A 15,400-nucleotide genomic window follows, 5' to 3' on the forward strand; every position below is an offset into this window, starting at 1 on the left:
GGTGCATTTATTCTGTAGATGTGAAGATAAACAACATTGTAGCTTCAACTTTGCATTTCAAATCTCCAAACCACAAAAACAGTAAATAAGCTTCTTATCAGTTAAATCAATTCTTGGCACACACCAAAGCAACAGGCACTCGAAAACATCTCCTCTAATATATCAAACATGGGGTTTGCCCAGCCAACTGGCTGCAGCAGGCATTAGATTTTTTGATTTGCACATGTCCTACAATAACAACTGGAAGTGTCCAGAGACCTTTGCTTATGTTTTGAGAGTTTTCTTGTGAAACAGAAGTGATAGTGTTGCTTAAAGTGACTCCAGATGAGGGAGCTGTTGCTCAACAAACAGGTTCATGATGATGACCTCCTTGATCCTAACATTGACACAAATAGACCATGTCGTGTAAGTGTAATTATGATCTTCTCTGGTTCATAAAGTACTCAAACATTTGATTTATATAGTGCCTCTCAGGGACCCAAGGGTTCCAAGACAGATATCAGAGATAATACAGAAATACAAGCAAAAAAGGGCCTATAATACTGAATGCCAACAAAGTGTGAGCTTGGGTAAGACAAGCAGGTATAATTATTCCAATATAATACCGAAAATACATTATAAAATTTAACATTGCAAAATATATGCATAATCAGATTGGTTGTTACCTTTCAGGTAATTTATATCGAAAACATTACCTTGTTCAGGTTCAGAGAAATAAGTCAATAATTTGCAGACTGCACCCTTAAATTGATTAAAAAAACTGCTTTTGTTTAATAGATTCATGTGACCTCTGAAGAAATGAACATGAGTGGCTTTGTTTATTATTTCACTACTGTATTTTCATTGAGACACATATGGTGATTTATTATTTGTGCCCTGGAATCTTATAGCCTTTAAAGGTGAATAAGTGATATTTCTTGTTTCCATCACAAGACTCGGAAACATTTCAGAAGTAACACATAAAAAAGTAAAATACCTTCACATTTTGACTTCTGCATACCCTACGTGTGATAAAAGCCACACGAACACTTCCTGTCAGTCAAATTCTGCTCGAAAATGAAATGCACAAACATGATTCACAGTGCTTTGTCATTTACTACTTGCTTGTTATTTATGGAAAAATCTTGTTTTGTGGTAAAGGCAGATGATCTGCAGGTTCTGTTAGCCAATCACTGTTATAACAGGGGTTTCCCTGTTTAACCACAAAGGAAACTACTTTTAACACATAGCTAAATGTTCAAAGTTCTGTCCTTGTTATCTCTGTGACATTTGTATGTCTTGACCCCAAATTAACATCCACTAAATGCGAAAGTGTGAATGTATTGTAACTGTAGGCGAGGGGTTTGATGGAACAAATTTGTAGTGTGAAATTTTTTTAAAGCACCAAGGAAGGCACTCAATGTGACTGAGGAAGTTCTATTTGAGGAAGTGAAATTCTCAGTTTTAGGTCTCCATAAATGAGATCATACTATTCATTGTTTGCTTTTTGTTCAAGTTTCATTTAAGATGTTTCGGGGTGTTAAAAATGCTTTATTAAAACAACATCATAAAAATAACCAAAAAGTAATTTTATTGTTAATCTTATGTTATTTACATTACATTTTCTAGTGTGTACATGATATATATATCAATTGTGTGTATATATATATATATATATATATATATATATATATATATATATATATATATATATATATATATTATATACTTTAGATTCTGATTTATATCTTTTTTTTGTTCACTGTTCTTGAGTTGGTTATATTGTTTTCTGGAGAAACTTTATGTTTTACCACAGATTCTAGATCAGGGAATTTTTTTTATTTTTTTACTTCTTTTTACTTCATTTTATCTGAATCCGATAAAGTTATAAAGAAACATGACATTTTCTTTGGTACGTCAAACTTTCAGTTCAGATACCTAAATAAAATAGCAAGACCCATAATAAAATAAACAATAACATTAAGGAGTAAAATATAAAAAATATATAAAGTAAATAATAAATTAATCGTTTGTTTGTTTATTTATTTTTGCGCTACATAATAAAAGTCGGTGACGTAAGGAAACGCGTGACTTATTTCCGGGTTTTGTTTTCTTTCATAAAGGCGTGTCGCGTGTCACTCTCCGGTACTTCACAGCTGTCGGTGTAACAGAAGCATAACTTTATTCAGTAACAGAGACAGAGATACAGAGACAGCGGCTCGAAACTTCGACACATACGCAGAAATGGGATTTTAAACTAAAGGTTCGTCTCGTTTTATTTTACACAATTAACTTTATAAGACTTTATTTATCCGTACAATAACGGACAGCGGAAGTTGCGATGTGTTGATATTGTTCATTATCTGAGTCGGATGTTAAATAATTATTTCAATTGTGGTCTTATGTAGAAATATTATTAAAACTTTTAGAGAAATCGTAAAAATTAAAGAGTATAACGTTAGCAATTTAATTTAAATTACACTTTGTTGATTTAAATTAAACATTAAAGAAAATATATACGTTACATTGTAATAATCTAGTGTAGGTGTTGTGGTTTTGTAATCTTTATGAGTCTTGCAGTTAACAGTTTTACACATTTATCAAGAAGTATTTAACACTTCACGTTCAGCATAAAAACACATGATCAAATTATGTTTTTAAATGTGCATTTGGCTTATACGGTTGTCATACTGATACTGATGACTATTTGATTGTGTATTTAAACTTTTGTTAAAATCTATTGATTATATACAACTTTAATTATAAGTTTGAGTTAGTGACGATTATCTTTTATTTATATATATATATATATATATATATATATATATATATATATATATATATATATATATATATATATATATATATATATATATATATATATATATATATATATATATTTTATATTTATATATATATTATAATTATAATTGTGTGTGAATTTTATTTATAACATTAATTTGATTTTATAGCCGATTACGCAAATGTATAGTTTATAACACAAATTGGCTGCATGTTGTTTGTTTGACAAACTGATCAAAAATTTTTTTATATTAAACAGGAGTGACTGACCAGAACATTTCCCAGATGAAGAAATGAGTGCTGAAGTTAATACCATTCCAGCGTTACACACGTTTTTGGATTCCTGTTGGTCTAAACCGTTCAATAGAGTACATTCAAACGACATCGCCCCATGGCTTACAGCCCCCGTGGCTGTTTATGACCCACCTGTTACCTGTAACTCTAAAATGGACCCGGACCAGCCCAACTCGACTCCTGATGAGTCCACAGAACTGGCCGCAGAGTTTCAGACCCAGCTCGACTTGTTCCTCAAACTGGGGTTTTCCCAGACTCAGGTCCGCGCTGCCTTCCTGAAACTCGGCCTCAGTGCAGACACAAATAAAGTTTTGGGAGAGCTAATACAGGCTGGTGGAGAAACTGAGGAACCCACGGGATCCCCGGTGCTGGTTCCACGTGGGGATGGTAGCAGTAAGGCCCGAATTGCCCAGACACACTCTCGTAACTCTCCAGAAGAGCTTGTAGAAGATGAAGATGCCCTCAGACCGATTGTTATAGATGGAAGTAATGTAGCCATGAGGTGAGTTTACTGTACTGGTACATCGCTGTCTTTTCTTTATATTACATCAGAAAAACTTGTCATTGGCAGGGAAGCTTTTTCTCTTAATTGATGAGTTAACTCGTCAATGGCGGGGAAAGAGTTAATGAATTAAAACAATAATTGAGAGCGTTCAGTGATCCTGTCATTAAAAGGCCGCGTTTCCAGAAGTAAAATGCAAATGTAGATCTAAAACAAGTCACAGGTGGTGGTTACTCGGTTTCAGATCCTGATTAGTGTTTATTTAAAGCTCCATGACTTACTGTATACTTACATGCTCAGTTACAGTCATGCATATTATATAACTAAATAAAAACCGATAAAGAATAGCATGCTCCGTTCAGTGGAGATAATCATTTCTTAATAATTCATGGGAATTTCTTCCGTCTGTTGAACCATAAATCAGGAAGTTATTTGGAAACGTTTAGTGAAGATTGAGCACATGTACTTTAATTCTTGCACAACAAGAATCTGCAAACATTTTCTTTTTAAAAGTTAGAGGAACTATGTTTTATTCCTGCTCCGATAGAAACTCACAGAGGATCGAGTAACAATGTGAAATCCAGGCTAAAGTATGAATTTAATGAGATTTGGAGCATCAAAGTTTGATTTCAATCATTCATTTTATATTAATTTTAATCTTTGACGTGACCCTACTCAGTCAATATTAAATATGTGACCCTGGACCACAAAACCAGTCATAATGGGAATTTATTTGAAAATGAGATTTATAAATCACGTGAAAGTTGACTAATAATAAGCTTTCCATTGATGTATGGTTTATTAAGATAAGACAATATTTGGCAACTATATATACAACTATTTGGAAATCTTGAATCTGAGGTTCCAAAAAAAGTATTGAATAAAGTTGCCCAAATGAAGTCATTATTGCTAATGATAAATCTGTTTTGAGATATTTAAAGTAGGACATTTTTACAAACTATCTTCATGGGTCATGATCTTTACTGATTTTTGGAATAAAAATGAACATTTTGACCCCTACAATGTATTGTTGGCTATTGCTACGAATATACCTGTGCGACTCATGACTGGTTTTGTGGTCCACATGTATCACGATTATTTTTTCACACACTGTGCTTTGCATTATGTAGGAGGATTTTTTTTCTAGAAAACCCTAAATCACAAAAAATGACAGACTGAATCACAAATCATCTGACTTGCACGTGTGTTACACCATCCTTTAAAACTGTTCTCTTTAATTTCCCCTACTTTGCATTTTTGCCTGTGTTTGCAAGTGGAGTCCAGATTTATCCCTGCAGGCTCCTGTAGCTGTCATGACTCCTGTATGCAAATAATCTTATATGCAAATCAGGGTTTTTTTCGTCTCTCACACTTGTTATCCTGTAGTTGAATGTATGTACATTCAGACTAGAACAGGCCTGACAGCATTGCATAATGCTGTCTGGTTTTAGGGCACTGCCCATTTCTATTCTTATTTTTAGTTCATGCACTTATTAGTGGATAAGGATGAACTCATTTCTCTTTGTTTGGAAAATCATTAAAAAAAGATTATTGTATGGTTTTGGTCTGTAGGGGAAGTTTACCAGTTAGTTTGGGCACTTTTACTACTTCCTTATCATTTAATATTTTCCACATTTTATAATTATAGTGAAGTAATTAAAACTAAAACGAACTTTTGTATAAAAATTATGTAATGACCCAACAAATGTTAAGGCAAGAAATTATATTCAAGTCTAGATTACAGCTTTTTACACTTTACAAACAGCATGAGGTGGGGCTGGGATAATTTTAAACATTCTTGAAGAATGACGCATTTCAAGACTTGTATACAGTGTTTAAACAATTTTTTTAGACTACCAAGCAATGGGTTATACCACAGCTGCCCTAAACTAACAGTATTGTTGAGTATTTCTGTAATGATTAATCCATCAGTATGTGTAAAGTCTTTAGTCACAGTAGTATTTCTAATGCGTAAATATAATTGTAGTCAGGGCTGTAACAATTATGAAATTTTGCTGACGTTTAATTGTCTAATTAATTGTGACGATTAATTGCCTGTTTTAGGGCTTTGGCGATTAAGACGATTATTGACTGTTTTATTGCTTTGACATTTAATTTACATATTTTTTTATTTGTTCATGAAATGATTTTCACACATTATTGTGATTATTTAAATGAAATATATTGGAAGGTTTACCTAGCAGTGAACATTAATACTTAAATAATAAAAATTAGTTAACATAACACATATCAGTAATTACTTAATGAATATATATTATTTCATAAGAAATAAACACAATAAAGTGTTTGAAAAATAATTGAAAATAAAAATGCAATCAAAATAAACTATCATAGTACTGGATCATATTAGTTCTGGACCACATGCCTGTAGTGGCTAAAAAAAATCCTGCAGCTCCCCCTTGTGTTTTTAGAGAGATGTGCAATCATTGCGGTGATCTGAAATCATCACGATGAGGTAAAAAAATCACGATAATACGATTATTTAATCATTGTGACAGCCCTAATTGTTGTTATTCACGAGTGTAATATAGTAAAGCACTTTATTATTGTTTCATTCAGATGTCCAATTATAGTTATTTACTTGTTGTCCGACTCCTTAAAAGAAAAATAAGTTTAATGGTTGTATGCAATGCTTGATTCATTTCTGACTTATAAGAGAAGTTGAATGCCACCTCAAAGTTTGGTATAAACGTGAATTTTTTGACATTCATCATTCCTGTTCAAATTAAAATAAAACGTTGCGAATGCGAACTCTCTGAAAAGGGAAAAAGTCCACTTTATGATGCTGGATGATGATCTTTAAGACAAATAGACAGATGGTCAAATACAACTCATTTGAGGATATTTATTTTGAACAGAATTAAATGTTTAAAGTCATTAGAACCCTAAATTGAGTTAAATGTGAAAACTTTGAGTATTGTGATGCACTCTTAAAACAACTTTATTGTACATAAAATGTATAAATGAAATAATCTGATAAGAACTTCCTTCTTTGACCCTTAGCCATGGGAACAAGGAAGTTTTCTCCTGTCTGGGAATTCAGTTAGCAGTGAATTTTTTCCTGGAGCGAGGTCACACTGACATCACAGTGTTTGTGCCTTCCTGGAGAAAAGAACAACCACGACCTGATGTGCCAATTACAGGTATGATAAAAGATAAACATAGCAACCTTTTGTTTTGTAAATTAGATCGGTATGTACTATGTATAAACAGGAAATAATCTATGCAAATTTGTTTTTTTCTGAATGGATGGATAAAATAAGTATATTTTCCTAAAAAGCCAGTGAAGTGTAGACGTCTTGTATATTAAAGTGGAAATGCAGAAAACCCCTCTTTGATTATTCTTCATGTGGCTTTTTAAAAGAGGTCGTCTTGAGATAATCTGGGAAGCACCTGGGGTTTTTGAAACCTCGAATACTTCCTTGTAATAATAATAAGTGACGCAGTGGCAGACAGTGAAAATGCTTTGCTTGTGGCATCTGCTGGTTTTACCTGGTAATATCTATCAGCTTGTTTGATCTTATGTCAATTATTGCAAAGTTTGAAGAGGCTGAGGGTACATGATGCAATCTTACGTTTGTAAAAACAACTAACAGAGTTGTGATCTCTCAACAGTCGCTATTTTACTACGCAAACATTCATAACAAATGTGTGAATTCCTGCTTACCTTGAAATCAACTAACACTGTAATGAGTAAATATTGGCACATGATCAGTGGGAACCAGAAGTTAATTCATTGAAATGCTTTGAATGTTTTACCTTGAACATGTTATTAAACGCCAATAGATAAATGTCTTGTTTGCAGTTGGTTAGACGATAAACATTGCAATCAAGATTAAAAGAACACAATGAAATGTTTATTTAATCAAATGAAATGCAAATAATACATCACTGTTTGTTGCTGAGATAATGAAGTTACATAGTTCTTAAAGACTTCGTGTGTACATAACACTTGCTCTTGCAAGTTGACTGTAGCAGCCGCTGGGTCTTTAAGATTAAATTAAAAGCCCTTTGTTGCACAATATCTTCTGACGTAAGAGTTTTTATAAATATTTTTGTTCAGATCAGCACATACTACGAGATCTCGAGAGGAGAAAACTTCTAGTATTCACGCCGTCCAGAAGGGTGGCCGGAAAACGTGTGGTCTGCTACGATGACCGTTTCATAGTAAAGCTGGCGTATGACTCCGACGGCATCATTGTGTCCAATGACACCTATCGAGATCTCCAGGGGGAACGTCCAGAATGGAAACGTTTCATCGAGGAGAGGCTTTTAATGTACTCGTTCGTCAATGATAAGTAAGTAATGTTGCGTAACTTTCTTTTTTTTTTTCAAATGTCAATCATGCAAAATTAAGAAAATCACATTTTGTTTGCATAGATTTATGCCCCCCGATGACCCCTTGGGAAGACATGGTCCCACCCTGGACAACTTTCTGAGGAAGACTCCACGTTTACCGAAGAAGCAGCCGTGTCCTTACGGTGAGTACGTGCTGATTTGCATGCAGTAGCTTCGAGGTCTTGCAGTCACTTGTTGTAGAAATCAAACTTTAAATAGCATCAGGGTGTGTCATGTTTTTTTTTCTTCTTACTTCTGCTTGAGATTTGTAATTCAAGATTCAGGAGTTTATTGTCATGTGTACAGGAAACCCTCTGTGAAACATCTAGCAAAATAAGGAAACAAACCTCAAAAATATTTAATTGCAAAGTGTATGTGACCAGTATAACAATACACATTAAAAAAAAATAAACAATTTGATTCAATGACATAATGCTTATAAAAACATAATCTGTAAGATGCTAGCATTGCTTTTTTTAATAAGAGAGAATAACATTTTTAATAAAGATTAAAGTTAAGACTTAATTGGGTGGTTTCCCAGACAGGGATTAAACTAGTCCTAGACTAAAATAAATGTAAGAGCTATCCAAACGGAAAACAACTTGCACTAACATATTTTAAAACACATCAGTGGCCTTTGTTTTGTATGGAAGCCCATTTCCGCCACATAAGAAAAAAAATCACGTTCTGATAAATCATAATTATGACTTTAAAAGTCGAAATTATGACTTTAAATTCATAATTATGAGATAAAAAAATCGAAATTATGACTTTAAAAGTCATAATTATGAGATGATAAAAAGTCGAAATTATGACTTTTTATCTCATAATTATGACTTTTAAAGTCAAAATTATGACTTTTAAAGTCATAATTATGAGATACAAAGTTATAATTATGAGATAAAAAGTCGAAATTATGACTTTTAAAGTCGAAATTATGACTTTTAAAGTCATAATTTCGACTTTTTATCTCATAATTATGACTTTTGAAGTTATAATTTCGACTTTTTATCTCATAATTATGACTTTTTATCTCATAATTTTGACTTTTTATCTCATAATTTCGACTTTAAAAGTCATAATTTTTACTTTTAAACTCATAATTATGATTTATCAGAGCATGATTTTTTTTCTTATGTGGCGGAAATGGGCTTCCATAGTTTTGCCTCAAAATGCACACAAGTAATGTTTTTAGTTAGGCATGTGTGTTAAAACTAGTTATATTTCCTACTTAAACTAAGGCCTAGTCCTGGCTTAAGCTAACCTCTGTCCGGGGAACCACCCTAATAAGTAATATAAATAAAAAAATACTTTGCATTAAGTAACATTTGAAAAGCACAAATTGTGTACATTGTTATTTTGTGAAGCACCTCAGGCAGCATCACTTTTCAAACATAAAAAGTCGAAGCATACAAACATGCAAACAGATTCTTGGAAAGGCAACACACCATATTAACTCTTTCCCTGCTTGACAAGTTAACTCGTTAATTACAGGTATTTTTTACAGACGCTAGGACACATTTCTCAATACTTGGGTCGCTTTTGCAAAACTCTTCACATAGTTAGCACATCAGAAGTCTATGTGGGCTAAACTGAGGATCAATCATCATTGCTTTGGCACAAAATGCATTCAATGACTACATCTCTCAAGTTTCATGAATTCTTTTCTCACTCGGACACAACTGCCAAAACTCTTTGTACGTAGCGGCCAATTTGCACATGCTTACATACTGTTTTTAAAACTGTTAAACTTATGTTCAAAACAATAACATAATACAAAACTGAATAACACAGCAATTTGCTATATTTCTTCAGTAATATTTTAATGAAATATAGTTTAAATCTTAAAATTAAATTCTATAAAACTATTTGACAATTGGACCAGCCACAGCGTCTACAGAGTAGATTAGCATTACTATTGTATCTGTATCAGTGAATGGTGTGTATACAAATTATGGTATTTTGGAATTACGCAATGCAAAAAAGTAAAGAAATAAACGACATAAAATATTGAAGAATTCTACATCATGTATGATTCGTTCCAGTAACATATATTGCAGTGAATTATAAACAGAGATGCGTCCTTGTTTTACACAAGAAAACATTGTATAATGCTACATGTTATTAGTGTTTTTTTAGGTCATTGTTTTGTGGATAACAAAGTGTGTTTGTCGGCTGTCAACCTTTGCTAGTGTTCTGGAAGAATGATTTGATTTGAGACCTGAATAAAGTGTTTTGGTAGTTTTAGTGCATTTTGAATGTGAAATGAACTGCTTTGCAAGCTGAAAGTTGGTTAGAAGAACTGTGTGAGGAGTTTAGCAAAAGTAACCTAAGTATTGAGAAATGTGTCCTAGCGTCTGTAAAAACCTGTAAGAGAAAAGGCTTCCCTGCCAATGATGAGTTTTTCTGGGAATCTATAATACAGGTGGCACTCTTACCCAACTTAAAAAACCTGAAAGCAACCCCATAGGGAAAACAGTAAGAACTCTGTGTATGTTTTGATCATTGCTCTGATTGTGATCTCTATCAAAAGTCCTTCACAAAAATCCAATCATCTCAGCTTTTTGCTCAAAATTTGGTATTTTTGAAGAAACCTACCCATATTTGAGAGTTGATAAAAGAGAACAAATGAAATAGGATGAAATGTTTGTTTGTTTGTTTGAAATCAAAGGGTCTGTTCTTTCATTTTATATATTTGTATGTTTATATATTTAAAGAAGAAAATTTTCTGAAAAGCATTAAACTTTTGTGAAAATCATAAAAAAGCTGGTGCTGGCTGGCAACTTTTTTTAAATGCTGGCGAGGAAAGAGTTAAAGGATTAGTCCATTTTCTTAAAAGAAAAATCCAGATATTTACTCACCACCATGTCATCCAAAATGTCGATGTCTTTCTTTGTTCAGTCGAGAAGAAAGTATGTTTTTTGAGGAAAACATTGCAGTATTTTTCTAATTTTAATGGACTTTAATAGAGCCCAACATTTAATACTTAACTCAACACTTAACAGTTTTTTTTCAACGGAGTTTCAAAGGACTATAAACAATCCCAAACGAGGCATAAGGGTCTTATCTAGCAAAACGATTGTCATTTTGACAAGAAAAATAACAAATATACACTTTAAAAGCACAACTTCTTGTCATGTAGATCCGGTCGTGATGCGCCAGCTGACCCCACGCAATACGTCAAGAGGTCAAAGAGGACGAACGCGAAACTCCGCCCCAGTGTTTACAAGTGTTTTGAAAGAGGACCGTTCCTACATTGTTGTTTGTGTCAGTTTATTGTTTAAAATGGTCCGCAAATGTGCGTTTTATATATGTAACACGTGACCTCCCTACGTCACTACGCATTTACGTTAGGTCGCGCTGGACCGGACCTAGACAAAAAGTTGTGGTTTAAAAGTACACATTTTTCATTTTTCTTGTCAAAAATGACAATCGTTTCGCTAGACAAGACCCTTATGCATCGTTTGGGATTGTTTATAATCCTTTGAAACTCCGTTGGAAAAAGCTGTTAAGTGTTGAGTTAAGTATTGAATGTTGGGCTCTATTAAAGTCCATTAAAATGAGAAAAATCCTGCAATGTTTTCCTCAAAAAACATAATTTCTTCTCGACTGAACAAAGAAAGAAATCAACATTTTGGATGACATGGTGGTAAGTAAATTATCTGGATTTTTCTTGTAAGAAAATGGACTAATCCTTTAAGAACATGGGTGTGTAAACTTTTAAAGAGCATAATTTGTGTTATTTTATCGTGCAGAATATATGTAAATATCTGTTATGGCAGACAGATTCATCAGGCAGTGCTAAAAATAATGAAAAAATTTACTTGTAATTACTTGTATTTAAAGGGGACTTATTATGAAAATCTGACTTTTCCATGTTTAAGTGCTGTATTTGGGTCCAATCAACTTAGAAAATGTGAAAAAGATCAACCCAGTAACTTAGTTTTGGTAAACCATTTTCTGCACACATAGGTCATTGAAATTTGGCTCCCCTTGAGATGTCAGAAGGGTATAATACCGCCCCTTAATCTGCACTATCCAACCAAGGCACTACCATTTAGTGCAGAGATCAGCTCATTTGCATTTAAAAGGACACACCTACAAAGTGGCAATTTTAACATGTTATAATAAATTATCTTTTGGGTATTTTGAGCTAGAACTTCACATCATGCGTACCCTGGGGATACCAAAGATTTATTTAACATCTTAAAGTCTTCTGAAAATGATAAACATCCTCTGTAAGGCATAAACCTTATAATAAACTGTGTATTGTGTATTTTGATTATATGAGTATAGGATTGCAAAGTGTTTATGATTTTTATGAGCACAGCTGAACCCTCTTTTTTCTTACTGCAGGAAAGAAGTGCACTTACGGAATCAAATGTAAATTCCATCACCCGGAGCGAAGCAAGCAATCCCAGCGTGCCCTGGCCGACGAGCTGCGAGACAAAGCCAAAATTTCAGCCGCACCTCACAAACCACAGTCGAACTCTGTTGGACACAGTCAAAGTCCATCTTTAGAGGAAGTTCTGGAACACAAACTAACCCTGGAGCCGAGCGGATCCCTCATGAAAAATTACGCTAGCGAAAACGTACTCGTCATCAAAGGAGCCCCTCAGCCGACTCAGAAGAAGTTTTCTTCGAAGAGAGAACACCGCCATTCACCGCCAGGTCTGGGCTCTTATACTTACGGATCTCAGGAGTTTTTGGATTCTGGTTTAGGTTCCTACGAAAGTCAATTACCCGAAGCACCCCAGCTTGAGCGCCACTATGAAATCGACCACAGGAAGTCCAAACCATCCACCGGTGGGCGGCACCATAGCGTTCCAGCAAACAGACAACCCTGCAGTTGCTGCTCCCATGAATCTCAAAGCATTAATGGAGGCAATATGCACCACAGCATGGGTTTGCCCAATTTACCCAACCCAGAACACAGAGGTTACTCTCAACCTCGCTATCATTCATACGGAGGAGGTCCGGTTTACCCATCCGTCAACATGTCACAGTATTCGTTTCATCACAGCAGTGCTCCTCCACCTCATCATGGCTACTGGTCCGATCATTATGGTGGTTATCCTCCAGCGTCCCACAATTCAGTGCAGGAAGAAAGAGGACATGGACCTTGGTCTCATTCCCAGCCCAATCCTCAGTGGTCCGAGAGGGAGCAGGTGAGGAAAAAGTTGCTGGCAATTTTCAATTCACGTCTTGTAGATCGAGCCATGGAAATGTTTCCTTACATCCTCGACCCGCAAAGACTTGCTGCAGAGATCTTGACTCTTCAATCTCAGGGTGGAGCTTTTTAATAAAGTTGAAGGACTAGTCAATGTTATTAAGACTTTTGGAGCTTTTAGTTTTTATGTCTGTTGTGTCCTACTGGATAGCACCACCCACAGTGAAACCTCATTGGTCCAAAATCCTACATAGCTGAAAACTCATCATGTTTGCTCAGGTCTTGTTGCAGTAAACAAAATACAGTACAGTATAATGATGAAGGCATTTTTATGCCAACTTGTATAAAAAAATGAATCTTAAACAATGGACTGTTGATACAAATCGTGTCTTAAACCTTTTTAAGCTATTTTAAAGGTTTTTGAATGTATTTTTATTACATGTGGGTGATTCTCACGAAAACTTGGTTTTAAAAATGTCAAGCATGAAAATGTAAAAATTGCTTAAATTTACTTTATTTCCCACCAGGCATTGAAAAACAAAGTCTGGAGTAAATGGGAACATTAATTTAAAAACTTTTACTTATCATTTAACACTTTTTGTAACATAATTTAAAAAATTTGTCCTAAAAAATCTCATTACCGCAACAGTCAGAAAACATCAACACTGACATATTTTCAAAATGACATGACAAACCTGAAAGAACATAATTTGGAGATTCTGCACATGCATTTAAAATCAAAGTATTATGCTTCTATTAATTAAAATAACATTTTAATAAGCATCTGTTGCGGTAATGATAATCAAAATGTCGTGTAAGCATTCTGACAAGACAATATTTCAAATTAACTGTAAAAAAATGATCTTACCTGGTAGCCATCTTGAAGTAACTGGTCCATGTGCTTGGTCACTCAAAATCAAACTTTATTAAAATTCTGTATGTGTGCTTAAACTGTTCTCAAAAAGTGTTGCGGAGGATGAGAACATCAGGCATGGACACATCATTTTCCTAATTTTTCTTCATTATTATTATACATGAATATTTAGTAAATATTTTTTTCTGTCATCTAAAGTAGTCTAGCAAAACATCCATTTATTTATTTTTCTTAATATTTTTGTGTTAATTTGATTAAATTACAACATAGCGCATGTTCCAACACAGTCGGACACATTGCGGTAATGAGAATTTCAGCAGAAAATTATATAAAATTTACAATTATAAATTCTTACGTTGAAATCACACATTGTGCAAGGTAGAACACAGTATTGTGTTAATTCTGATGCTTTTTAATGTTACTATATTACACATTTTAAAGCTAAAATCATTAGTGCCGTGGTGTTTCACTGGTTTCGTGAGAATCACCCATGTATTTGGTAAATTAACCACTGGTTGCATTAACCAACAAGGTGTTTCCTTTTTGACTATAGTTCTCAAAAGTTTAATATTTAATTTTGTCAGCTTTTTAGCAAAAAAATGACATCAGGTGATGTCCGGACAATGTATTTTGTGTGTAATGAATTGTGGTTCTGTGGATCTGCAGTACCATTTAAGTTAAATGTGTTGGCACTGTGTGCTTTAACATTTGTTGATCTGATCTATCAGAACGGTAGAAGTGTACACACCCTTTGGTGTATTTTTTTATTGCTTTTTACTTGTGAAATATCATACAGAATGCAAAAGTTCTCAAATGTAAATACCAAAAATTGCAGATCAGAAGTTGAACGGTATAGATAAGGGACACTAAAGACTTTTAAGTGCCCTTATTAGTTTGCATTGATTGAAGTGAAAGGGAGTTTATGATATTGTGTAGGCAACATTTTGCCATTGTTTCATTAAACTGCTTTTGCAACATGTAAATCTGAATATGTTATCTGTATGCTTGTGTTTTGTAAAAACTAAAAAATAAATAAATTGCATATTTATCTAAACATATTTGTGTTCTGGTCAAATAAAAATGTATATCATTCAGTGTGACCTTAAATATAAATCTTTCTCTGTGTACGTGTGTGAAAACAAGCTAGAACAGGCCAAACCTTTAGAAAGCATTGGCTGTAGGGCACGTGTGTCAACTTTGAAGGTTGAGTTTCACATAAATCATTGACTTTCTTTAAAAATCAACCTTGTGTACATGCTGTACAGTATATAGCGTAAATGATGGATTGGTTAAATGTCCACGAGCAAAGAAAGCACATTTTAGACAGTAATCTTGTTCGTTTTTGTCCCTAATTTGTTATTTTTAGTGGTGTATTTGTGTGACATCAAGGGGTAAAAGACTGACTTTTCCATGTTTAAGT

General features: G+C 33.8%; 1 protein-coding gene across 1 annotated transcript; it reads left to right on the forward strand.

Moving 5' to 3' along the window:
- The first annotated feature begins 2,087 nt into the window (after nucleotides 1–2,087).
- On the forward strand, nucleotides 2,088–15,032 carry zc3h12ab (zinc finger CCCH-type containing 12Ab). Its single transcript, XM_055219356.2, has 6 exons — nucleotides 2,088–2,242; nucleotides 3,041–3,577; nucleotides 6,602–6,741; nucleotides 7,662–7,896; nucleotides 7,979–8,079; nucleotides 12,293–15,032. Exons 2-6 carry the CDS (start codon nucleotides 3,075–3,077, stop codon nucleotides 13,237–13,239), a joined length of 1,926 nt encoding a protein of 641 aa, XP_055075331.2. The 5' UTR covers nucleotides 2,088–2,242; nucleotides 3,041–3,074; the 3' UTR covers nucleotides 13,240–15,032.
- Nucleotides 15,033–15,400: the final 368 nt, after the last annotated feature.

This window comes from Misgurnus anguillicaudatus, chromosome 20 (assembly GCF_027580225.2).
Source record: "Misgurnus anguillicaudatus chromosome 20, ASM2758022v2, whole genome shotgun sequence".
Classification (NCBI taxonomy): Eukaryota; Metazoa; Chordata; class Actinopteri; order Cypriniformes; family Cobitidae; genus Misgurnus; species Misgurnus anguillicaudatus.